At 52.3% G+C, this 25,320-nt stretch overlaps 1 protein-coding gene across 2 annotated transcripts in view; it reads right to left on the bottom strand.

Annotated features, from left to right (window-relative positions):
• CSPG4 (chondroitin sulfate proteoglycan 4) overlaps positions 1-20,604 on the bottom strand; it is a 38,039-nt gene extending 17,435 nt beyond the window's left edge. The window contains exons 1-3 of one of the 2 annotated variants that reach the window (XM_059656215.1): positions 20,425-20,562; positions 10,086-10,153; positions 592-755 (exon numbers count right to left, since the gene is read on the bottom strand). Coding sequence is in view for 1 of the 2 variants with exons in the window: in XM_059656212.1 (XP_059512195.1) it covers positions 592-755; positions 20,425-20,512 (252 nt within the window). In the remaining variant the exon portion in view is untranslated. Of the gene's footprint in view, positions 1-591; positions 756-10,085; positions 10,154-20,424 lie in introns of both variants that reach the window. The other variant, XM_059656212.1, reaches the window with a different exon arrangement.
• Between the last annotated feature and the right edge of the window lie 4,716 nt (positions 20,605-25,320).

Below are 25,320 nucleotides of genomic sequence, written 5' to 3'. Positions count from 1 at the left end.
TGACTCTTATTTGGACTAAGACCTTGGGTTCTCAAACTCTTCATGGTTAGGGAGAAGCCTCAAGAGAGAGCCAGAGGAATCCTTGCTAATATAGCTTGTAGTGACTTGAAGGATTAAATGGAAAAAAGAGGAAGCTGTGGCAGTACTGTTGTTGCCATCATCTACAGACATGATTGTTGCTATGCAGAGCCCAGGTGATCACTGGGTGGGGTTGGGGGTAGGGGGAGGGAGAAATGTCCATGCTGAGACTTCAAGGAGAGACTAGTGTTAGGTGCAGGGAGTTGATGAGACAGGCATGAGGCACAGGGATTGGAGTGAGAAAACACCTGGCAGCAAGAGACCATAGATTACCAGGGAACTGAAAGCCATTGGAGTAGTCAGCATCTAAAGGCCAGCTAGAGTTGTGGTAAGAAGTGAGGTTGGAGAACAGGAGGGCAGAGCAAGTTCATGACAGACTCACAGCTTCTGGGATTCAGTTGTCCATCTCACAGTGGAGAACTTGAGACCCCAAGGTGAAAATGACTTGCACAAGGTCACATAGCTGGTTAGGGGCCATTGAAAGCTAGAGTTCAGCAGGGAGATGTCACTGACCTGCAGGCGTCCAGAATTGAGCTGCAGGAGGAGGTGGTCAGCTGGGCCTGCTGCCAGGAGAAGCAGGGCTTCACGCTGGGATGTGGAGAACTGTAGCTGTAGGTCTATGTTGGTCAGAACTGTGGCCACTAACACCTCCAGGTGGTTCTCACCGAAGAAGGAGGCTGTGTGAGAGAGGGAGTTTTAGTCAAGTCTCAGACCCTTGCCTGGAGGAGGACAGGTGCTACAGAGTGAATATGTGTGCTGTAGGGAATAGTTTCATGCTGGCACACCCTCATGGTCTTCCACATGGCTGTCCCATGGGCCTCAGCCAGATCCCAGCACCTGCTTGGTCCTGGCCCCAGAAGGTACCCAGTCTAGATTTTGCCTCTGAAGAAGGCCCAATCCAGCAATTTCAAGCAACTCAGGTCTCCTCTTCAGAGGTTCCTGGGGCCAGGGTCCTCTACTAGCAATGGCTCTCTTCCCCTCAGCCCCAGCAGAATCTGGGTCTGGCCCCTTCTTGGCCCAAAGGAAAACCATCACTGGTGTGATCACCTCTCTGGTGGTCACAAATCCCAGGACTGGAGTTCCAGAAGAATCACCTTTACCCTCAACTGATCCCTGTTCAAATTTCTTCTCCTAAGTACCCTTACACTTTGGCCACTTTGCATGCTATGCCCCACCTCCGTGAGTTGGCTGGGGCCTGGTGGTGTTGCTGTCAGGCAGCTCACCCATCTTTGCTTTTCTCATGGGCCATGCTCCCAGCTGCTTTTGGGGGTGGGCAGAGGCAGCTTGTTTGGTCTGAGTCCATAGAGAAGCAAAAGTTCTAAGGCCAGATGGAGGCCATGTGCAGTGCTAGACCCCAAATGGGCCAAAACTTCCTGCATCACCCCATGTTGCATCCTGCGGTAGAGCTATTACTGGTCCCTGGTGAGCAGTCAGATCCGGTCCCATTGTTTGCAAGCCAGGGATGACAACAGCTGAGTTCTCTAAGGCAGGGTCTGAGGCTGAAGACAAGGCTTGGGAGAAGCTGAGGGTCTGCTGGGCAGGCCAGTGGGCCTCCCAAAGCAGCGGCGGCTTCATAGGGTTAGTGGTCACTGTCCAGGGTCCTTTTTGTCCCATGCTGGGACACCTCCTCTTTTTAAGTTGCCACCTCCTTCCAGGCAGTTTCCTCAAATTAGCCTCTCTTGCCCTCCAACTTGCTGCTACAATTTCTGGTCTATTCCTTTGTGGAGATTAGGGCCCAAAATAACTTTGAATCTGTCCCCCAGATGTCCAAGGCTGGGAGAGGCAGACAGTAATGGTTTAAAAAGATGATTCATCCCTGTTAGGCTTCCCTTAAACCCCATGAGAGTGAATAAAGGCTGATGGCTTGATAGGGATGGTCTAGCATTGGCTATATACCTACTAGTCCCCGGCCAACCTGAATCAGCTGATGTGTGCCTGAAAAAATAGCCACTGGAGGAGTCGGAGGCATGTATGCCCTACGGGCAGCCAGCACTATGTGAGGGAGGTCCAAGGATAACGCTCTTCCACTTGGGCTGAGCTTACAACCCTTATAGTCATCTTCTTTGCTGGCACTTGCTGGAAACACAGGAGCCTTTGATTGGGTAGGTAAAGGAGTCAAATAAGAACTTCAAAACCACCTGAGAACGTGGCCCAGTAAGCCCAGCAAGGCCAACAGACCTTGGTGCTGGTAAGGGACAGGTCAGGGGACCTGTGGGTAACTTACCTGCAAGGACGTTGATTCTTTTTTTTTTTTTTTTAATATATTTTATTGATTTTTTACAGAGAGGAAGAGAGAGGGATAGGGAGTTAGAAACATCGATGAGAAACATTGATCAGCCGCCTCCTGCACGCCCCCTACTGGGGATGTGCCTGCAACCAAGGTACATGCCCTTGACTGGAATCGAACCTGGGACCCTTCAGTTCGAAGGCCGAGGCTCTATCCACTGAGCAAGGACGTTGATTCTTAATAACAAAATGCAGCACACTACACTGAGTGCACACACAGTTGCAGAGGTTGGGGCACGTGGCCCCTGCAGAACAGGGCCAGCATGGTGGTGGGCCAGCGCTCATAGCAGCTGGCAATAGCTGGTTGTAAATTTTTAGGGATATTGTTAGCCAGGTGATGTTGCATGGTGAGAATATTTATACCATGATGTAAAGAGGCCAAAACCACAAATCAGGGCTCACTCTCTCCCAGAGAACCTGTTGCTGAACATTTACCTGCCTACCACCCACAGAGAGAGGGCCCAGTTCTCTCCCCTGTGTGGGAATGAACCCAAACACCCATCGGTACTCCCTTTTGCTAAAGGTGGATATAAATCTGTTGGGGCCTGGCCAGTGTGGCTCAATGGTTGAGCATTGGCCAGGAGGTCATGGTTTGATTCCTGATCAGGGCACATACTAGGGTTGTAGGCTCAATCCCCAGTGTGGGGTATGTAGGAGGCAGCTGATTAATGATTCTCTCTCATCATTGATGTTTCCATCTCTCCCTCTCCCTTCCTTTCTGAAATCTATAAAAATATATTAAAAAAAATAAATCTGCTGGGGCGTGATCAAGGTCAGGGCTCTGGATTAAGCAGGAATTGAAATAGATGGCTGGCTCTAACCAACCTGCCTCCAGTGCCCTCCCAGCAGCCAGTTTGGCCTGGTTCTCCAGGCCCAAGTGGGAGGGCAGCAGGATGTACTAGTAGAGGTACTTTCCAGAGGGCTGGAGTCTGAATGGGCTCATTGAGGGGCTGGACCCTGCTGTTTCCAGTGGGGCCAGGCAGGGAAAGGCTCACACAGCAGCCTTGTGCTATGCTGGGAGTTCACAGGCCAGGCAGCCCCTCCACCCAACAGAGGCTTCTGAGGCCTTGCTGGCCAGGGTTTTGGAAACTCTGACAGTCCCCCCCACCCCCCACCTCACTGCCTCTACTTTCTGTTCTTCTTCTGCCCCTTACTGTCTCTGATGGCTGCAGATGCAAGAACCTAGAATCTCTGTCCTGGGGAGGGGGCAGTTGGAGAGGGAATTTGAATGAATAGGTGGTACAGGATAAAGAAGTAATGAGCTAGAAGTCAATCCCCAAGGGCTTCCTGGGGGAGATAAAGGTGGTGTAGAGGAGCAGAGAGGGAGGGGAATGGGAAGCAAGGACAAGGACAAGTGAGAGACCAGCAGGAATATATAGGCTCCAGAATGTTGAAGACAGAGGAGAGTAGAAGGAAAGGTAACATGACTAAATTGGGCTTAGTGGCTGCTGGGGATTTGGGTGATCCAGGAGGAGAGGAGGAATTAGAAATGTCTGGAGACCTCCCCTTGATTCTCTTGGGTCAAGAAGACCCATGATTCATCAAAATACCAGCTCAGGCCTGCAGCAGCTGGAGAAGGGCCCATGCTAGGGTTGGAGGCTTGATCCCCAGTGTGCGCTGTACAGGAGGCCTCCTGGTCACCATTTTGTAAAATGAGCACTCCTTCCAATCCCTCCTCCTCCTGTCTGTTGGAATTATTCCTGGAGGTCCCTCCCCCCTCCAGAGGTTTGCTCTCTAATATGGGTGTGCAGAGGGTTCATGCTGTGGGCTGCCGGAGTGGTGCCAAGCTTTCAGAATGGTGGGAGCAGGATGCTCCACAGGGTCAGGGGGATAAGTGAAGGAGCAAGAAGAATCCCATATGTATGAGTTTCTCTGCCTAGAAGAAGGAAGATAGGTGAGTGTCCAGAGTAATACAGATGTGTATTTGCATGTGTGTGCAAGTGTGTGGGTGGCTGCTGGGGGTATGTTTTGGATTTGCATAAGGCTGCATGTTTGTGCATGTGTGTGCGTGCGTGTGTGTGTGTGTTCTGGGAGCTGCCAGGACAGAACAGTGATTGTGCCTAGGCCTGTCTTGCCCCTCAGTGCCCACCCACAATGACTTGGCTGGGCCTGGCTCTGTGAAAGGGACCCTGTGTTCCTGGAGGCTTTCTGCCACTCCTCCTTGGCGCTCATCCATCTAAGTCTTAGATTCTAAGAGGTTTACTGAAGGTGGAGAAGGCCCATAACATCCCACCCTTCCTGCCCATGAACAGGGCACTGCTGTCTGTGCCCAGGGCTGGGCAGCTCCATTCCTCTTCCTGAGACAAGGGCTGGGAGCACAGAAAGAGCTTGTGTTCTTCCCTACCAAGCCCTTCTCACACGGGGAGATGAAGCCTAGGCCAAGGGACCCTAGCAAGCCACCCTCTAGCAGGGCACAGGTTATGTGGGCATCTTCTGGCTCCCTGGGGGCACTCCTGGGACATTTATGAATGGGAACCTGGCTCCTGCTCTGCAGGGAGTGGGGGGGAGGATCCTAAACCTGAGGCTTACTTCCATGGTGATGCCCAAGTGTCTGCCTGTCAATAGGCTCTTGTGATAAGTGGCAGAGTATGTGCACATCAGGCTGTCGACCACTTCCCAGGCTAGGGACAGGTTTCAAGTATGGTGCCTTTCCAGTCGGGGATGGGGATGGGGGGGTGTGGGCTGCTGCAGACCCTGCTCCTTCTGAGTCCTTAGGAATAGGCTAGCCAGACTGTCTCTCCCTCTGTCTGTCCCATCTCTCCTTATCTCTGTCCTGGCTCTTCAGCCACCCTGCTGCCTGTCTCTGCCTCTGTTTTCCCCCATCTCTCCCTGTCTTAGCCTTTGCCTCCCCTCTTCCTTTTGCCCCATCCTGGTTGTATCTGGGAACATCACCCTTGCTCCAGAACAGTCTAAAGAGTCTGGCCTGGGGCCTCTTGCCTTCTCAGCCTGGTTCCTACTTCCTGGGTTGTGGGGACCACAGAATTCTCTGTAGCCCTGCCTGCAGTAGGGGGACTTGGCTTCCATTTCTTTGAACACCCGAGGCCCCAGAGGAGAAGCAATTTGACAGAGAAAAGCAGAAAGCCTGCAGTGCTGGCCCTGCCACCTGTCTGGGCACCCCCACCCCCAACTCACGCCTCCCTGGCAATTGATTCCTTGTGCCTGCTCCTGCCACATTCCTGGTCGCTTGGGGGCAGCCAGGCAGCCCCACAGCCAGCATGCGTCATGGGCAGCAGCAGCATTCCTGGGTGTTTGCTGCTGTCTGACTTTATAAGGGAGAAAGTTTGGGAGCTGAGAGCTGCTGGGCAGGATGGCCAGTGGGGAGTGCCTAGGCGCACAGTCAAGTGTGGGTGGTGGGAGACCTGGACATGTGTTGTTGAGGAAGGACTTATTGGTACAGAGACAGAGCAGGAGCTGAGAGATGGATGGTGAGAGAAGGCAGAACCATATTCATTCATCCATCCACAAATACAATACTGAAATGATAGGGATGTAGAGGGAGAACCAACCTAGGAAAGACAGAAAGCCTGAGAAAGATATTAAAACTGAGAATGGGCCCTAGCAAGTTTGGCTCAGTGGATAGAGCATTGTCCTGCGGACTTGAAGGGTTCGATTCTGGTCAAGGACACATACCTCGGTTGCAGGCTCGATCCCGGCCTTGCATGTGGGAGGCAACCAGATGATGCATCTCTCTCTGTCTCCCCCTTTCCACTCTCTAAAAGTCAATGGAAAAATATCCTCAAGTGAGGATTAACAATGAAAACAAAACAAAACCACACCTGAGAATGGAAAATAAAGACCCTTCCTCCACAAAGACTGAACTCAGGGATCCAGACTGAGGCCTGAGGGAGATGGGGAAGGAAAAGCCCAAGAGAGTTGGAGAAGGCAGGATATCGGCAGTGAGCCTGTTGCTGTGGACAGGAGCAAGGAGGATGAGGAGGGGACAACCCGCAAGCCAGTTGGAGACAGAGGGGTTCCTGCTCTAGGTGGAGCTGTACTCTTCCACTATGGGTGACAAATCCTGGTTCCAGATTCAGGGTAGGGAGGGGCTGAGGCTGGGAGATTCCCCCTGGGGAGTCTGAAGAGTGGGGTATTCTGAGAGTGCCAAAGCAAGGGTGAAGGGTCCTTTGTCTTCATGGGTGTGTTTGTGAATGGCCCTGTGTGAGAGCAGGGATGGGCCAGGTGTCCTTCCCCTGTAGCTGGGCTCTTCCTGAGGTCACCTCAAGCCAGATCCCCAGTATTCTGCTGCCCAAGCCAGGGAACCTCTAATGAGGCTGGGGTAGGAAAGTTCCCTCTGATTTAGAACCTGATGGGGCTGATATTCCCTATGCTGCTCCCTCCCATTGCAGAGCTGGGAGAGAAAATGTACTGGTATGAGAACTCAGTCCCATGGAGCAGCGCAGACCCTAACCCTTGCACAGTGGGTAGTGGTGGAAGTGAGTGCAGAACAAGAGAGGATTTGGTGTGGTGGGCCCAGCCTGTCTCTGAATACTGGACCTGCCAGGGCTGGCTGCCTGGAAGATGCTCATGCACCTGGCACCCTCAGTGCTTACTACCTGTGTCCTTGGTTCCAGATGGAGTCCATAACCCAGGGCCATTCAAGCACCCTCAAGGCACGGCCATAGGAACAACAGTAGATTAGTTCAAAGTCATGGGGAACTTTAAACAGCGGCCATTCCTGTTCCTCTCAGGAGACAACAGCTTGTCCCAGTATACAGAGTGTGGGAATCACTGAAAGCAGGCTGTTGGAGAGGCTCCTGTACTTGTGGGCAAACCCCTATCTTTACATCTCAACACTACAGAGACCTCAGCTGTGGTCCCCATTCCTCCTCACTTGGAGAACACTTGACCACAAGACTCACTCTCAGGGTACTTGACCTTGTGTTTGGTTGCCAAGGAGTACAGGGCAGGACAATGGCTTCCTCAGTTATTTGCTGAGCCCTGACCCTGGTCACTGGCCTCAGCTACTGGTCTTCTAACCAAGCACCTGGAGGCCACCCATACCAAGGGCCATACACTGAGGAACATGTCCAATTTAGGAACCCCTCTGGAAGGTGAGTGCCTCTGGGGAGGAAGCAGGGGACTAGTGGAGTAAGATACAGAGATTGGTCCACAGACACTGATCAGGCAGAGTTGGTGCCCTGGGCTCCCAGCCATGTGTTCCTACCCTGGGGCCATGTGGGTCACAGAGGAAGTGGGAGAGAAAATGAAAGGTTTTGCTGGAAGAAGCAGCCCAGAGTCCACCCAGGCTGGAAGGCTGAGGCAGGAGGAAGCAGGGCCCTCAGTGGAGTCTTTGTGGAAGCCTGCTGTTCTCCAAGCCAGAACATGAAGGGGTGGGGCTTCTGTGGCTTGAAGCAATTCAGAAAGGCCTTTTCTTGTCCTGTGATTTTCCTCCTTATAAAGGGAGGATTTCTAGGCCCTCATCCATATTCCCTTTCCCCTCGCTTTCCTGGCCCTGGAGGGAATATGGGTCCCTCATCTCAGTTGACCAGGCTGAGGTAGGGGCTCTGGAGAGAAGAAAGAGTGAAGGAGCTTGCCTGGCATCTGGCCTGCCCAGCCCTCACCTCCAGCAGGGTCCCCGTGAGATTGCTCTCATTTTACAAGTGTGAAAACTGAGGCAAGGAAGATAGTTACCTGTCCTAGGGCATAAAGAGCAGCCATGGAATGGGATTCAAGACCTTGTTGGTGTGCTTCCTGAGCCTGGTACTGTAGGTGTCAGGGTGGGGTATGCACATAGAAGGGGGTGTTGATTGCTATGTGTGACTTAGAAGTGGAGCATCTGCCTGAGTGTGAGAACTGGCCCCTTGCCTGGGGAAGACACACTTTTTCCCTTCCTGTCCTTAAGACTCCCTCTTTCAGGGTTGGGGGTGGTAGAGGGGGGAGGGAGTGAGGGAAGGGGAGAGCATGGTTTGGCAGCTGGCCTCTCCTAGCATGGCTGGCTGGGGTCTGGCTTTGGGTCTTCAGGGCTGGCTGAGGATGACACGTTCCAGAAAATAGTGATAAGTGAGTCAGCACTGAAGAAGGTCCCTCTCTGATCCACCAGCCCATAGAGGTCTTAGAGGTCATGGAAGAGGCTGGAGAGGTGGGAGGTGTGGTTTCCACCCAGGGTGAGAAGCCTGCCTTCAGGAGGCTGAGGGGCCATCCCTTCTGTCAGAATCCTTTCTGCTCTAGGATGAGAAATCACTGAGGGAAGGCTGTTGGAGATGTGCCTCAGGGCTTTTCTGAGCCTGACAGACGGCTTGGAGACAGTGAGTGTTAGCTGGGATGCGGGAACAGTGGAAGCCAGACAGAGGTCTGGACCAACTTGACCAACTTGTGCTCAATAGGCTATGTGCCTTAGAGAAGACACCACTATCTTTGCCTCAGTCCTCCCATCTGAAATATAGGGAAGGGAGGCAGGATGACCCCACAGACAGAGGTTCCATGTCTAGGAGACCTGGGGGAAGCAGAGGCTTGGGTCAGGAACCCACACACACACTATACTCAGAGCCACATGCTGCCATACCCTCTCTGGCCTCAGTTTTCCCATCTGTGAAAAGGGACTTAGGTGTGGAGACTGACACATACACCTAAGCCCTGGCCAGATCAGCCTAGCCCAGCCCAAGAGGGACTGCTGGTGGAGGGGTGTGGTCACTACAGTGGATACAGCAGAATTCACCTCTGGCCTAAGGGATGACAGGCCTGACCAGACTGGAAAATCTTGAGAACAGGGCCCAGAGCCTGTGTCCTGTGCCTAGGGCATCTATCATCCAGGAGGACTAGACACATGTACTGACAGAGGAAGTACCAGCACCTAAGGGAATACAAAGATTAAATGAGGAAGCATTTGGCTCATATGAGGGATTTTCTATTGGCAGAGCTGACAGCAGATAGGCAGAACAGCAAGCTCTCATACTGGTGGTGTGCTGCCAGGAAGGTGTGACCTGTGAGGGTGGACCAGGTAACCTAAGTGTCCTTGCTAGTGGCCTCTGTGCCAACCAGGTACCCCAGAGATCCCCAGACTGAGTCCCCCCACGACAGGCCCGAATCCTCTTGGCATAGGTCCCTACTTAGCATGCTCACTAATTCTGTAACCCCTCTAACCTATCAGTACCTCCAAGCTGTGCCCATACTACCACATTCTCTAGTCCATCTCTCTTCCCTGGCCTCAGGTACCACCTCTTTGCTATGGTACCCAATCTCTGTCTCTGGCACTGCCAATGACCTCTAGACATCTACACCAGAAACAACCCTAGGAACCCCCAAGCCCACTCATCTCAAGCCAGAGTCAGTGTCATCTCTGCTCCCATCCAGTGAAGGTCCCACCACCCACCCACTGCTAGGCAGAAATCTAAAAGTTGTTTCAGACATTCTTTCTCCTCCCTCCTTATGGACACCCATCCTACCCTTAAATTCTCCTTCAAATTCATCTCCCCCTCTTGCTCCTCTGTGCTATCCTGCAAAGCAGATGGCCACCATCAATTGCCTGGCTTAATAAATTTTCTGCCTTGTTTTGCTAATAGCAGCCACAGTTAACCTAAAATGAAAGTCACTCCATCATCCTTCTTTGCCTGGAAGACTTTGATGGCTTCCCATTGCCCCATGATCAAACCTCAACCCCCTAGTGCAGCACTGATGTGGGGTGCTGGGTGACCTTGCTCCTGATCCACAGGCTTTCCTGTGCACCTCCCTTGAACACCCCACGTGCCACCCTTACCAGACCTTGGGCTGTTTTCCATCCATACCTGTCAGGTTCTTACTCCCAGCCTCTGCTCAAGGCCTTCTACGTGGTGAGCTCTTCTTTCTTCTCTGCCTGTGAAATGCCCTCATGCTCCTTCATAAAAGTTCTCCTCATCCTTCCCCACAGCCCAAAGCTCCTCTGCATTGGGGGTGCAAAGACACTCCACTGTGGCTTGGGGACTTGTGTCACTGTCACTTCTCTCCATGAACACTATGAGTCTTGGGATAAGACTGGCTGCTTGGTGAAGGGAGATGGGAAGAAAGGAGGACGGGCCCAGGAGGATGAGAGGGGCAGCCATATTCCCTAGTGGACTGCTGGCAAGGATGGCACCTGAGGGCTTGACCAGCTCTACCTAACCTGTCTCACCTCCAGGCTTCTTTCTAGTCCCCCTCTGTCTTTTAGGGCCCCAGTGACCAGAGGCAGGGGCCTGCACACAATGTCCCCACCCTGCCCCAGCCAGGGAGTGCTTTTCTGGGTCTGTGGTAACAGAGTCTGGTGCTTGTTTTTAAAGAAAATAGAATTAGAGTCCCTATTTATAGCTGGAGTCCATAGCACAGACAGGAGATAGATGGGGTTTGAGGCTGTGCAGGCTCCAAACAGGCGGGGGAAGGGCGGGGAGGAGGAAAGGGGCCTCCAAGGCCCCGTCCTTACTCCCCCCCCCCCCCCTTTCTCAGCTGCTAAGGAAGTGCCTGTGGGATCTTGACACTCCCTGGGACAGGATATAGCTGTGTTTTTGGACAGGGGAAGGAGGGGACTTAGCTGAGGGAGATGGAAACTTTTTCTTTGAATTGGTCCCTGGAGCCCAGAGTCTCTGTGGGAATGGGTGGAGGTGAGGTGTGTCATGTCTACTGGGAAGGCAGAGAAGAACCTGTGGAGGTGCCAGCTGCAGAGGGAGCACTTTGGACTGCCACCACAACTGGGTAAAGGAAGAACAGAGCAAGGCCAGAGAGATGGGGCTGACAGAGGCAGAGAGAGAGACAGGGATGGGGAGCTCAGTTCGGCAGAGACAGTTCGGCAGCTCAGTTGGTTCTGTGGAAGGGACATAGAGAGAGCAAGGAAAGGTTTGAAGTGGGGGCATCTGTCCCACAAAAAGTCTTCCTGGTGCTCTGGGCAGAGTGGTCACAGTCTGAGTTGGATCCAGTGAGGAAAAGCAGGAATTGAACATCTCTGTAACCTTCAGCTCAGAAAGCCAAGCCATGCTCACTCCTACCCTGCAGGGCTCACCAGACCTTGGGCTGTTTTCCATCCATTGCCTGGAGACCCTCTGTTCCTGGCAATATGCTGTGGAAGCAGGGCCGATGCAGATGGGCTTTGTCACCAAAATCCCTGAAGGACTGTCCTGGCAGATGGGGCAGGGTAATGCCAGGATCATTAGGGGCAGGTCTGGGCTCTGGATTGCTAGGGGGTGAGTTCCTCAGGCCTGGAGGCCCTAGCCTGAACTCACACCTGCTGCCAGCCTCTATTCTGACTCCTCCCTCATTTGGACCTTTGGGGGCTGCAGCCTGAGGTATGTGTCATGGAGACGTAGCCACACTGGTGACTCAGACAGTTAAAAAAAGAAGCAGCTCCAAGCGGTGACTCAGCTGCCTCTGGAGGGGCTGGGTGGGTCTAGCTGGTACAAGACGGGGTGGTCTGGGTTTATTTTTGGCAGGGTGGGGCTGGAGTCAGAGGGTGTAAGATGGGAAGTGGGGATGGAGAGAAGCTGCTACTCTCATTCCAGGAGAGCCCCAGGGCTTTGTGCCACAGAGAAAATCGGTTTCCCAATGCCTGGGAGCTCTGGCGGGCTGGGCTGCCTCTCAGTCCTGTCCCAGGCCCAGCCTACCTTGTTATGTGGCCCAGAACAAGCATCTGGCTCTGTCTGGACAGAAGCAGAGTCTCTTGTCCTGTTCCTAAGAGGCTTGAGCTCAGAACTTTAGAATTGACCTTGAAGGATGAAGATCCTACACAGAGACCCAGAGAGGAACAGAAGTCTGACTAAGGCCACCCAGGTCCCTACAACTTCTCCCCTTCCCCAGGGCTGTCAACAGTTGAAGGGACAGGCTCCCATCTGAGTACAGAAGTACCCCCTTATTCGTGGTTTTGCTTTCTGTGGTTTCATGGTAAACCATGGTCTGAAAATATTAAATGGAAATTCCAGAAATAATTCATAAGTTTTAAATTGTGTACCATTCTGAATAGTGTGATGGATCATCACTTTGTCCAGCATCTCTCCACACTGTATGTGCCCCCCACCTCTTTATCACTTAGTAGCTGGCTCAATGATCAGATCAGATCGGCTGTTTTGTTTAAGTAATCCTTATTTTACTAATGGCCCCAAAGTGCAAGACTAGTGATGCTGGTAATTTAGATATGCCAAAAAGAAGGCGTGAATTGCTTCCTTTAAGTGAAAATGTATAAGCATACCTTGGAGATATTGAGGGTTTGAATCCATACCACAAGAATGAAGAGAACTTTGCAATAAAGTGAAAAACACAATTTTTTTGGTTTCCCAGTGCATATAAAGGTTATGTTTACACTATACTGTAGTCTATTAAGTGTGCAATAGCACTATGTCTAAAAAGACCAATGTACATACCTTAATTAAAAATACTTTATTGCTGCCCTGGCCAGTGTGACTCAGTTGGTTGGAGTGTTGTCTGATGAACTGAATGTCATGGGTTCAATTCCTGGTCAGGGCATATACCTAGGCTTTGGGTTCAATCTCCAGTCTGGGAGTGTGTGGGAGGCAACTGATTGATGTATCTCTCTCACATCGATGTTTCTCTCTCTCTCTCTCTCTCTCTCTCTCTCTCTCTCTCTCTCTCTCTCTCCCCCTCCCTCCTTCTTCAATATTCTAATAAAAATTAAAAAATACTTTATTGCTAAAAATGCTATCCATAATATGAAAATGGCACCAATAGATTTGTTTGACAAAGGGTTGCCACAAACATTCAATTTGTAAAAAAAAAAAAAAAAAAGCAATATCTGTGAAGCACAATAAAACTAGGTGTGCCTGTTTAGAAGAGAACATAGTATATATACGACTCAGAACTATCTGAGGTTTCAGGTATCCACTCGGGGTCTTGGAACATATCCCCCATGGATAAGGGGAACAACTGTACCTGTGCCTGGAGGGGCTCAGCTGGGCTCCAAATGGGTGGCTGGAAGCATGTGGGCACCAGATGCCCAGAAGTAGAGGCTCAGCTAGCAGCTGGGGCCTGGATTTTATTAGCTATTAGCTCATATCCGGGGAGCTAGCTGGGATCTGCCCAAAGGTCTGTTGAGAAGAGTTACCCCTATGGGGGTGAAGGCAGAGGATGCCCACACAGTGGGATTTTAAGCTGGGGGCCCAGGCTCTGGCTAGTTTATTATCCAGAGTGTCTCTCCAGTGATACCCCCAACCTCCTCAGCTGCTCATTTCCTGAAACTCACTTCCCCTCACCTCTACCAACCCTGATCTCACACATACAGGGACTCATCACCAACATCCCAATGGCTCCAAGCAGCCCAGGGCAGAGAGGATCCCCCACTCCCTCAGTTTTCATTTTGCTCTTCACTATGCAGCCACTGCCACTTAGGAGTGGTGGTAATATCTCCATGGGAACTCTGGCAGTTGAACCATCTCATGGCCCTGGACTTTTGCTCCTACCTCTGGAGAGGCCCCTGAGGGGTGGGCAAATGAAGAGAAAGGCAGTTAGGCTCCCTGTCATGTAGGAGGTGCTGGTGCCTGTCCTCTCTTTGTCCCAGCTCATCTGCTTTTGGGCAGGTCTGAGTGTCATTTGGTCATCTGTTAAGCACATGTTGATTATATTGCACTCTGGCTCAGTGATATCCATCTAAGGGACTATTAGGATTTGGGTCAGGGCTGGGAGGGGTTGTCCTGCTTCTCCTCACAGTGGGAAGGGTGTGTAGGTCTCAGCCAAGAGGGTCAGTCAGATGCAGACTCCCTTCCCCCTGGGCAGGCTGTCAGTGGCTGGCTGACAGCTCCCTTTGGAGCCTACCTCCTCTTTTCTATGTCACTTTATCCCACACAGACCCTCTCACAGGGCCCCCACATCCAATACCCAACCTGGGGACCTTTCTGAAAGATTCCTAAGCAGGATCCCCCATCTTGCTGGGGCTGCCCCCATTCCCGAAGGAGATGGAAATAGAGTAACAGCAACCTCAGGAGCAGATTCCTATTCTAGGTAAAGGGCTTTCATCCTTGATGAACAGAAGAAGTAGGAATTATTTATCCATTTTAGAGAGGAGAAAACTGAGGCTCAGAAAGGCCAAGTCACTTGCCCAAGGTCATGCATCCAGTGGTAGGGCTGTAATTAAATTCTAGACTCTCTAATACTGTGTTCTTTACCATTATGTTCCTGCCTCCTTCATCCCCCAGCCTGTAGAGGTTCCCAGAGCTAAGGACTCACAGTGGGGAGAGGTTGGGCCTAACTCAGAACTGAGAGTGGAAAGGGAGTTCAAAGCACCCAAAAGGGTGATTTGTTCCTTTCCTGACCACTGTGGGAAGTGTGTGTGTGTGTGTGTGTGTGTGTGTGTGTGTGTGTGCCTGAGGCCTGCCTGCTGACTGGCCTAAAGCTGCAGGAGTGCGGGGCTGGTCCCAGCCAATGTGCATGCGGGAAGGGGGCGGGGAGGGGTTGGTGTCGTGGGAATCAGCATCCAGGGCCCACTGATATTTATAGTTGGCCCTCCTGAAATGTGGGTGGGGGAGGAGTTGCTCTTAGGTGGGAACGGAAGTTGGTCTCCTCTTCCCAGCCCCCTCTATGTCCCCAGAGAGCAGGCTGTCTCAGGCCAGAGGCCTTGCTCTGGTGGTGAAGCTGGGGCTGTGTGTCCTGAGTTGGGGACTTCCCCCAGGACTTCTGTCTCAGGGGCTAGACACTCTCCTTGCTAGGCTCTAAGCCAGGCTGCTGAGCAACACGGTATGCTCCCACTGGGTGCAATGATGGAGGTCATGGACCTGGGGCAGAGGCCAGATGAAGAAAGGGGAAGAAAGGCTTGTGAGCTCATAGAAATGCAAGGTGGGGGCCAAGAGGAGGGCAGACCAGGCTGTGTGCCTCAGCAATCAATGGTTAGAAAGGCTCCCAGAGGTGGTGATGTTGGAACTGGGCCTTGAAGGATGGGGAGAAAAAGGGAAGAGCAGTTGTAGGGAACCGGCTGGGCAAAGGTGGAAGGGTATTAGGGGTTATGGGTTACTATCTGCTGTCCTAGTTCATCAGTTAGGCTGTGGGACACAGGATCACTTTGAATGTGGAGGCTGGTATTTGAGGCGGGGACAGGCAGGTGGCACCATGAGGCTCTTGCTTACCTGGATGCTTAGGAATGTCCCATTTGGCTCTAGGAGGGTTACAAATGGGACGCTGGGGCATGAGAGGCCAGGCCCCCAGGCCTGGCTGGGAGGAAGTTGGGACTGTGTTCTGCTCCCTGCCTTTGGGTCTCCAGACTGTGTCCACCTGGGGGAGGACAACTTCCAGGGGTCCTTTGTAACAATCGTGATTTGGATTCCCTGAAAGCCAGGAAGTTCTTCCTTGTATCTGGTCTGAATCTCCTATGCTCTCAATACGTTTTAACTCAAAGCAATTTATTAGTTTTCAAGTTTTGTAAAGCCACAGAATACTTTATCAAAAATAAAACCTCAATTTATAAATGTTTAATCCATGAAACTGCTATGCATGGATTAGGGTGGGGCATGTATCCTATATTTCTAGATATGGGGATGTAAAGCCCTGGAGCACCCTGGGCACAGTCTGGAAACCCCTGGTTGACTCAGTGGTCTCTATGCCCCTTTGTGGGTCCAGTCCTGTGCTCAGCAAGAAGTGGAGACCCCTGAGAAAAGCCACATCTAGACCAGGGTATAAGGGCCAAGAGCAGAGAGGCCCAGACCCTGCCCAGCTAAGGACTTGCTGTGTGACTCTGAGAAAATAGTTGCCCCTCTCTGGGTTCTGGTTTCCTTGTGAACCATGGGGGTCTGGCCTGAGATCAGCAGTCTCTGCAGTCAGGTCTGGGAGGGGAGGCAGTCTTGCTGACCCACCATGACAGTTAAGCCATGAGAGAGACACACACTGAAACAGTTTAGCATGAGCAGTGGAAGGAGGCCTGGCAGAGCCAGCTCCTTCAAAGGCTGGACGCGGGCAGGGCATGGGCAGGAGTTGAGTGGGAGGAAGGAATGGTCAACAGGATAAGCACTGTCCAGAACATGGGTGAGCCATGCCACCAAGCCATCTTGCCGGCAGCCCCAGAGCCACTCCCCTACGTCGGAGACAAATGTGATTTCTTTTGCCATTCCAGCTGTTGGGGGAGGAGTGCAGAGCTTTCTTGAAGAGGATTTCCTTATGCTATGAGAAAGTGGAGAGGATTTGGAGAGGTGGGGTGTTAGAGGGGCATGGGGGGGATGGGAACAGAGATCTGGGGGCCTCAGGGTGCTGTCTCTCCCTTGATGACCTGTCTCTCATCCCTGCTGGGGGGCCCTGGTGGTGGCTGTCCACCTGGTTTTATATGGGAGAGCCAGCTGTTGTTGGGGTGAGTGAGAACACCATGCCTGTGTGCCCAGAGTGACCTGAGGCCAGTCCCTCCTGTTCTTTGAGCCTCGTTTCTTCATCTGTAAAACATGGATGTCCTTGACTTGCAGGGCTGTGAGGCTTCATGGCAATATGATTAGCCTTCCCATAGGGTATCTCTGGAAGTAGAACCCCTATTATAACACAGCTCCATTCTCTCCCCTGTTTGGAGTTATGGACTCTCCTGAGAAGCAGGAAGAACTAGGATTTCCTACCCCAGAGAAAATCCTAGTACAAAATTGTTCATACCAATTCAGTTAATTAAAAGATGACTCCTACACATTAACAATGAATACAGTACTTCTGAAACACAACCTACATTTGCCCCTGGAGAAAGAGTCCTAACTCTAGAAGGCTCTACAGAACTAGATATATGCTGGGGCAGGGGGCATGTTGGAAGGAAAAGGGGAGCTGGATGGGACCGGGAACTGGGGGACAGGCAGTGGAGGAGCAGAGGGACCAGGCAGTGAGCAGGCTTAAGTCCTGGACCCAAAGGCCCCTTTGTTCATTTGCTCCTGGCACCAAATAGGAGCCACAGCTCAGCATAGCAGCCCTGGTTCCATCTTGTCCTCACCTCCTTCCCCCTCAGGCATCACCCAGCCCAGGTCTGTGAAATATGGGGCTTGTATTACCAGATAGGGAGGCAGCAGCCATCCTGGGCTCCTGGCAGCAGCTACCCACCCAGGTTTGTGAGGGCAGCTGGCTGTGTGCCGGGTTGTCTGTACTCATGTGCGAGCCCACATCTGTGCACCAATGAGTGTGTATGTCAGGGTTATTTCCAACTCCCCCTCCCCTGCCTGCCCCCTCCTGGGCAGCATGCCCAGTTCCCAGACTGAGCCTATACACTTCCTCTGAGAACTCTCCACATGCCCCACTTCCTCCTAGCCATCGCCAATGGCCTGGCCCACCTGGCCTGGCCCCCTTTTGGGCCCCCTAGGCGGCTGTACTGAAAGGCCCTTCTTATCCTGCCCAGGCAAGCAGGCAGACAAACATTGGGAGGGGGCTCAGTTATACTTGGTTCTGAAACAGTTTTTCTAGAGTCTGGGTGGTCTGGGCTGAAGGTCCTAGCCCAGGGGTGGGCAAACTTTTTGATTCGAGGGCCACAATGGGTTCTTAAACTGGACCGGAGGGCCGGAACAAAAGCAGGGATGGAGTGTTTGTGTGAACTAATATAAATTCAAAGTAAACATCATTACATAAAAGGGTACATTCTTTTTTTTTTTTTTTTTTAGTTTTATTCATAGTTTGCCCGGCTGCCCTAGCCTCCGCCCTGCCCTGAGGCTCAGGCTAGTATGTGCATGGCTCAGAGACTGTTCCCCCCCAGACCATCCAGGGAGTCTGCCCTGGTTGAGTTCCTTGCACCTGGTCCCCCCATGCTCTCTAAGACAGACCCATTAGTTCAGAGCCCCCATCAAGTTTACATAGGAGCCCTCCCTGCCAGGTGCTCTTGCCTGAGTTCCACTTCAACCCCTCACCTACCTTTCAAAGGCAGCTACACCCGTTCTATGCTCACTCTGACCTCCAATTCTGTCATCTCCACATCAGCTCAAACCCAGTCTTCCCCAATGTTTGTTACTCTGCAGTGCTCTGAAGGAGTTGGATACCACACTTACTCCCTCAGAGCAGGACTGGAGGCTCTTCCCTGGCAGCTGGGCTTCTCCGTGGGACTTAGGGCACTTTGCTTCCTCCCTGGGGCCTCAGTTTCCCTGTCTGTACAATTGGAAGGCTGGACCAGATGGTTTCCAAGGGTGCTCAACTCTCAGGCCCCATGACCTAGATGCCCAATGTGCCTCACTCTTGTACCTTGAGGGCCTTTTGGGGCCAGGGGTGTCTAGGGGTGGTAGGAGTGACGTCCTCCTCAGGCAGGGGCTGTCCCTACTGCAGAGACCAGGAAAGGGAGTTAACTAGGTGTGGTGACAGAGATGGGTTTTTGGAGAGGAACTCTGCCTGGGAGGGGGAGAGGATACCAGGTCACCCAACCCCTACCCAATTCCAAATCCTTCCTAAAGGCAGGGTTTGGCTTAATGTTATAAAGCCCCAATTGGCATCATGTCATCTCCTCTCTAAAACCTTTGTTGGCTCCTCAGCAGGGCATAGGCAGTGGGCTGCATTTTGCCATTTAAAGTTTCTGGGCCCCAGTGCAATTGCTTTTCCTAGCTCTTGCTCAAAATGTGTCTTTCAGCCAGGCTGCTGGCCTTTCTATCTCAACATCCCTCTGCTCATACCACCTCAGGGCCATTGTTCATGGACCCCCTTCCTGGAGTGTGACCTTTCACGCCCTCCAAGACTTGGCTCACGGATCATCCTCTGCCTGGCCCCAGCTGCCTCTGGGTTTCTTTTCTCCATACCCTTTATCAGGATCTTTGCAGACATGACAGGAATTGCTGTTTGAGTTCTAATCTGCTTTTCTAGCTCCTGAATGAAACCAAGTCCAGCTTATAAATTTCTGTGCACTCCTCACTGCCCAGCACGATACCTGCACATTGTCGATGCTGAGGAGGTTTTGAAAGAGGCTCTCAGTTGAAGCTAAGGAAGTGGTGGTGCTGGAACCTTTCCCTTGGCTGGAGGCTGTGGAGCTACATGAGTGAACCTCCCCAGTCACCTCAGATGCCCACATCCCATCTCTCTAGAGACCTGCCCATCACCCAGGCCCTGAGACCTTGGAGGATGGAGTCTCTGGCGCTGGGAGTAGCAAGCCTGGGGATCTGGCTCTGACTCACCCAGTATGTGTGGGGTTCTCCCCTGACTCATTTCCCTTTTAGTGGTCTGAGCCCATGGAAGGGAGACTCAGGTCCTTCCTCCGCTCAAAGTTGCTCTTGGGAATGGTCCCAAAAGTTGTAGGCTGAAGCACTGACTCATACACGGGTATAATGACTGATGGGTTCTGAGGCCACAATTCTTATGCTTTCACTGAAGGAAGAATGCTGCAGTGGTGGGATTTCTGGCATTGTGACTGAGAGGGGACACATCCTAGCACCCTTCAAAGGCAAGCTGTCATCCAGTCTCTGCTGGGGTCAGCCACCAATGCCTGGGACAGGGAGGTGTGTCAGGGGTTACCCAGAGCTGTCTGAGGGACAAGCCCCTGTTGGAGCACAGGATATGGAGAGGCACCAGACCTGCCTCTAGGAGGCTGAAGAGTGGGTGGTCCTGTCTGTTACCAATCAAGACTTCTCAGTGAGGAGAGAGGAGAGAGAAAAAGACAGGAGGGGGATGAGGACAGGAGGAAGGTGGCGATGAAGAAGCCAGACAGAAAATGCATCTCTGGACAAGGGGAGTAGGAGCAGGAACTGAGCTGGGAGGCAGCTGGAGGAGACCAGAGGAGGCTGGAGGAGGTGGAGGCTGAGGTGCCTGTGCCCCATCCCCCCAGCATAGGGTGGGGCAGGGTAGCTCCCTCCCCATTTCTTGCTTTTCAGCACTCCCCATTCCTGGCCTGGGTGGCTGAGGCTGGGGTACTTTTCATCACTGGGTGTCCTTTGGGCACCGTGTGGTCACAGAAAGCCTACTGGGCTCAGGGAGCTCAGACAGCATTGAAGGGGCTCCACTGGGTATGGAGAACAATCCTACATAGTGCCATGCCCTGGGCAATCCCTTTCTGGGGCCAAGCTCAGGAAACCAGAGCCCATATAACCCTGAGATGGAGAGTGTCTCTCCCGGGTGGAGTTCCCAGAGACCCCAGCCTGGGGTGGCAGGAGCACAGCCTCCTTGTTTCCTAGTCTGGAGGCCACTTCTGGGGCCCATCCCTTTTCTCTATCTAAGGAACCCTCCACAGCTCCTGCCAGTCTGGGTTGGGGTCTCAGGTCCCTCACTTACCTGCAGATGCTGGTTCTGCCAACATAGCCAAGGTCAAAGCCAAGGCCAGGGCAGGGGCTGGGATTCGGGGCTGAGGATCTGTGTGCATTGCAGCGGGCTGGCAGCCGGACTTAAGTGCCAAAGTCTCCAGTTGAGAGAACTCGGCTCTTCTGGTGTGGGCTGGGGCTCTCAGTGCACATAGTCTACTTAGCTCTGGGGGCGGAGCAGCAGCCCAACCAGCACTCGGATTTCACCGGGCTCCCTGCCTGTCCCCACCCCCCCCTTCTCCCCCCCCCAACAACCTTCTTAAAGGGCCCATGCTAGGCTACTCCTCTCCTTCCTATGGAGGGGTGAGTGGACTCTTACAGCTCAGTCAGACCCAGACCCCACCCTGAATATTTGGGACCAAGTCCCAGAAGAGATTAGACCTATATGAGTTAGGGTGGCCCACTTGCTTTTCTTCCTTTTGCCCTTGCAAGGATTGGAGGCAAGGTCTCATATTAGGGCTAGGAGGAAGGACCCCACCCCACATACTGCTTTTGGGCCTCTTTGCTTCTGAGGTCTCCTCAGGATTCCATTTGGGCAGAGAGGCATCACCCTGGGTTCTTCACCTGCTCTATGCCCACTGGTGTTGCAACCTTGACCTTCTCCTCTCTGCAGAGCCTCAGTTTTCTAGTATGTAGAGGAGAGATGTCCTACACTCACCCACAAGGCAGGAAGACTGTGTTTGGAGGAATAGAGCTTTCATTTTAGGAATGAAAAAAAAAAAAAAAGGTTGGAGAAGGGCTTTGCCTCTTTATGAATCACAAACTTAGGGGGAGATTTCCAGCCATCCCATCTTCTCATCCTTCCCTCTCTCCATGTTCTGCCTGATTCCTACCCACACAGATTTACCCACCAGGAGTCCACTGTCTGTGGAGCCGCCCGTTGCAGTTCAATTCCGTGGTATCATTTGCCTTAGAGTAGCCTTGCAAGGTGGGTAGAACCACCCCTTTCCCCATTTCGTGGAATAGGAAACAGGCTGAGAGCAGGAAGTGGTTCTTTCAAGGACCCCAGGTGGAGATTAGGTCCCTGACCATTTGGTACCCAAATCCCAGGCCCCCTGACTCCTGAATTTGGTTGTTTCAACTTCCTGGGGCTGCCTCCTAGAAATCTGGCCCTGGATTTAGCTTCTACCTAACAGTTTCAGGCTGGAGCCTGGCTCCCTCCCAGGCAACAACCTCATCCTGTCCCAAACAGGAGTGGAAAAGGCTATATTATTGTAGATTTCCAGTACCTAGGCTCTGCCTGCTTTCTGCTGGTCCTGGCTTCAGCATTGCCTGGCCTCAGTTTTTATGTCCAGCGAATGGTTGGACGTGTACCCCTGCAGTGCTCTCCCTTCTTGTATCAGAATTCCTCTATCACACCTGCCTGCTTAAGCCCACCCTCAACCCCAAGTACTCTCTCCCCAGCCTCTCCCCTTGACCAGTAACATTCTCACCATGTGTACAGCATTTCACAATTTGCAACAAAATTAAGCCCCATTTGAGATGAAGAAACTGAGGCTTAAAGAGCTTATGGGACTTGAGTGAGTCTACACAGCTGCTAAGAGGTGGAACCAGGTCTTTTGATCCCAAGCCCAGCACTCCTACCACCAAGGCACAGTGTGATAGTGCCAGGTCTGTGAGGTGGTTGTGAGCACTGGTCTTGAACTCAGCCCTGATTTAAAATTTCAGATTTTTCACTTAACTGTCCAAACTTGAGCAAGTTGCTTTACCTTTCTGGGGCTCAGTTTCCTCATTCCTAAAATTGTATTTGTGAGGACTAAATGCTTTAATGTACTTCAAGTGTCTAGCCCAGTGCCTGGTATACAGCAAGTGTTCAACAAATACTTGTCCTTTCTCCTCTTTTTCTGTTGTCCTGCTGCACATCCGCGTTTCAGTTTGCATACAGCTTCATACTCTTCATCTCCCTTGAAGGAAAGCCCTTTGAAGGCTGAACTTTCCCCTTCAGAGGTAGCTGCATATAGTAGACGCTCAATAAATGCAGTATGGGGTTGACTAGGAAGCCAGTTGCTGCTGCTCTGTGGGAATTTTGGCAAACCTAAGAAGTCTCATCTAGGTCACCCTAGAAGGCCTGGGGTGAGGCTGTGCTCAGTTGGTCTTAGTGGCTTAGCTGATTCTACAACTTGCTCCTTTTTTCCCCTTCTCCCCTAGTTAGCAAGGCACCTGGTTCTTGTTAGGGGTTAATTTCTGGCCAAGTGTGGGCCTGGGGCAGGGGATGGCAGCTTCTGGGAAGACTGTGTTTGGAGGAATAGAGCTTTCATTTTAGGAATGAAAAAAAAAAAAAAAGGTTGGAGAAGGGCTTTGCCTCTTTATGAATCACAAACTTAGGGGGAGATTTCCAGCCATCCCATCTTCTCATCCTTCCCTCTCTCCATGTTCTGCCTGATTCCTACCCACACAGATTTACCCACCAGGAGTCCACTGTCTGTGGAGCCGCCCGTTGCAGTTCAAGATGGAGTCAGGATTAGCTCGAAGCCTCCCTTGCCTTGTCACTAGCTAGGGGGAGAAACAGGCCTGGAAAAATAATGGCAACCCATGCTTCCTTCTCTGCTGGGCCTCCCAGTTTATAAAACATTCACCTGGTCTCTTGACGACCCTGAGAAGTGTGTGTGTCAGGCGACCATGCTTCCTTTTCACTGATGAGAAAACTGAGGCTATAATGGAAAAGTGATGCTGGGGCTCTGGCACATACAAGCCTGGCCTTTGCTCAGCCTGTAGCCCAGCATTTGAGCCCCGGACCAGTGCTGAGTGGCATCATGCCAGGCTGGCAGAAAGTTGGGGCCCTGCATTGCTTTTGAACTGGTTCCTGACTACTTCCTACTATCTCAGAGCAAAAGTCTCTGGACTGGGCAATGCTTGCTGCTTGCTCCTCAACTGTCCTCTCTCAACCTCCTCAGCATGCCCCTGAGACCCCGAAGCTCTGGCATCTTCAGGCCTTCTCCCTCTGCATTCTGACCTTTGCCATGACTTTCTCTGGCTTGGATTGGCCAGGTATCCTCAGTGACCATCTCTGACTGCTCCTGCTTCCCTGGCTGCGTCTCAGCTTCCTCCAGGAAGCCCTTTCAGCCCTCCTTCCCATCATTCGCCTCCTTTCCCACAGACTCCCTGGAGAAGTGATGTCTCTGTATTCTCCTCATGCCTAGTTAGGTCAGGAAGTCTGAGTCAGGGTCTCACCTGTCCCCTTGACTGACTTTTCCCCAGCAAAGCACAGGACAGCACTCCCAGTTTGGGAAGAGGGAGACTCAGAACACATTCAAAGAATAAAGCAGGATGCCCACAGTCCAGGGGTGGAGAAGGATTCCAAATTTTCTGAAGCTACACTGACCTGTGGTACATGCTGCTTCAGTTTTCTCAAGAGATTTGCTTCTGGGAGAACAAACAAGAGAGCCCAGCATCACTCCTTTCTCTGCAAGCAGAACTCAGCCAATCATGTTGGTCAGGCCCCCCTGGTCACGCTTACCCTCAGTGCTTCTGGGATTAAGAATGCCTGCTCTGGTAGTGGCTGTGGCCTGGTCCTGCCCTTAGCCACGGCCTGGCACTCTGAGTGACTCCATATTTTGCACCCTGAACACCTGGGCCCTACCCAAGGAACCTGTGACCAAAGCCAGCTTGCTAGTAAATGGTGAGTGCTTATGCCCTATATGGGATGGTACCTGAGCTGGGGTGTGCTTTCACTATCCAGGTCCTGCCCTCAGGGAATTGGCCTTCTGCCATGAAGAACACAGAACCCAGACCACTACTGTGCAAAGAGACACAGGTTTTTGTCCCTGATTCTGTGCCCCTGCAGTCTCATGGGCAGGAGCTCCACATCAGCAGGCCCCAGGCCTGGGCCTCTGACAGGGGCCTCTGCTAGGAGTGGTCTTGCTCCTGCTCTAGGCTGAAGGCATTGATGGAGCTCCTCCAAGTGTAGAGGCCAGGCACAGGAGGGGTGGGGCAGCTATTCCCAACAATTACAATATTCAGGAGCTGAAATATCATGTTTGCTGCCCCCAGCAGCCGTCTGTGGGCTGGAGGCCAGTGGCAGAGTTTTGCCCTGGCCAGGGACAGGGTCTGAGCCATGCCCCAAGCCCTTCTGGACTGACAGACTGGGGGTGGGAGGACCCTCTCAGAGCCTCTGTTCCCAGGAGCAGACACTCATCATGCATACCACATCGACAAAGGCTATGGCTTCAGTGGCTGTGACCAGCTGGCCACAGCTGACTCCCTTGGGGTTGCACTATTTCTAAATAGTGGTTCATGTTGTTAACCCTGCTGTGCCCCACCAGTGGACACCCAGCTACCTACAGAGAAAGCCTTGGGAGGGGGAACAAACAGTCCCTGTTTGGATGGAAAATCTATGCACATACTTGCTCAGGCTCTAGCATAGGGCAGGCACATTTTGAGGACTGTGGAGGGCTTTCCCAAAAGGATGAGAAATACCTCCTCAGGACTATGAATGAAGCTTCAGTGGATGTTAGGGGACATGGGTCTGAGCTGGCAGCTGGGCAGGGCAGTGGAAAGAATGTGGAGTTAGGAGCCAGAAGTCTGATTCTGCCAAGCCTTTCTGTGTGGCCTCAGGTGAGTCACTTCACCTCTCTGGACCATTCCCCTAATCTGTAAATTGTACAACCACTGTAGCACTTGGATGATGCTCTCCAACAGAGGTGCTAGGGCTTCATAAACTGTGAAGGACAGTGCCTGGTGGTTATGTTGATGGAAAGTATTGATGGCAGGGTCCTTCTCTCTGCATGACTCCTGGGAGTCCCTTGAAGGAGAGGCAAGACTGACAACCAAGAGCCAGCTGGAGCCAGCTGGCAGGGCTTAGTTGTGTGGGACTTAGTGGGTATGCCACTCTACACAAGAACAGAGAGCTTGCATTTTGGCCCCATTGGCT

The sequence above is a fragment of the Myotis daubentonii genome, chromosome 1 (assembly GCF_963259705.1).
Source record: "Myotis daubentonii chromosome 1, mMyoDau2.1, whole genome shotgun sequence".
Lineage (NCBI taxonomy): Eukaryota > Metazoa > Chordata > Mammalia > Chiroptera > Vespertilionidae > Myotis > Myotis daubentonii.
Note: the sequence above shows the minus strand (reverse complement) of the source record. Positions and strands in the feature narration are given on the sequence as shown.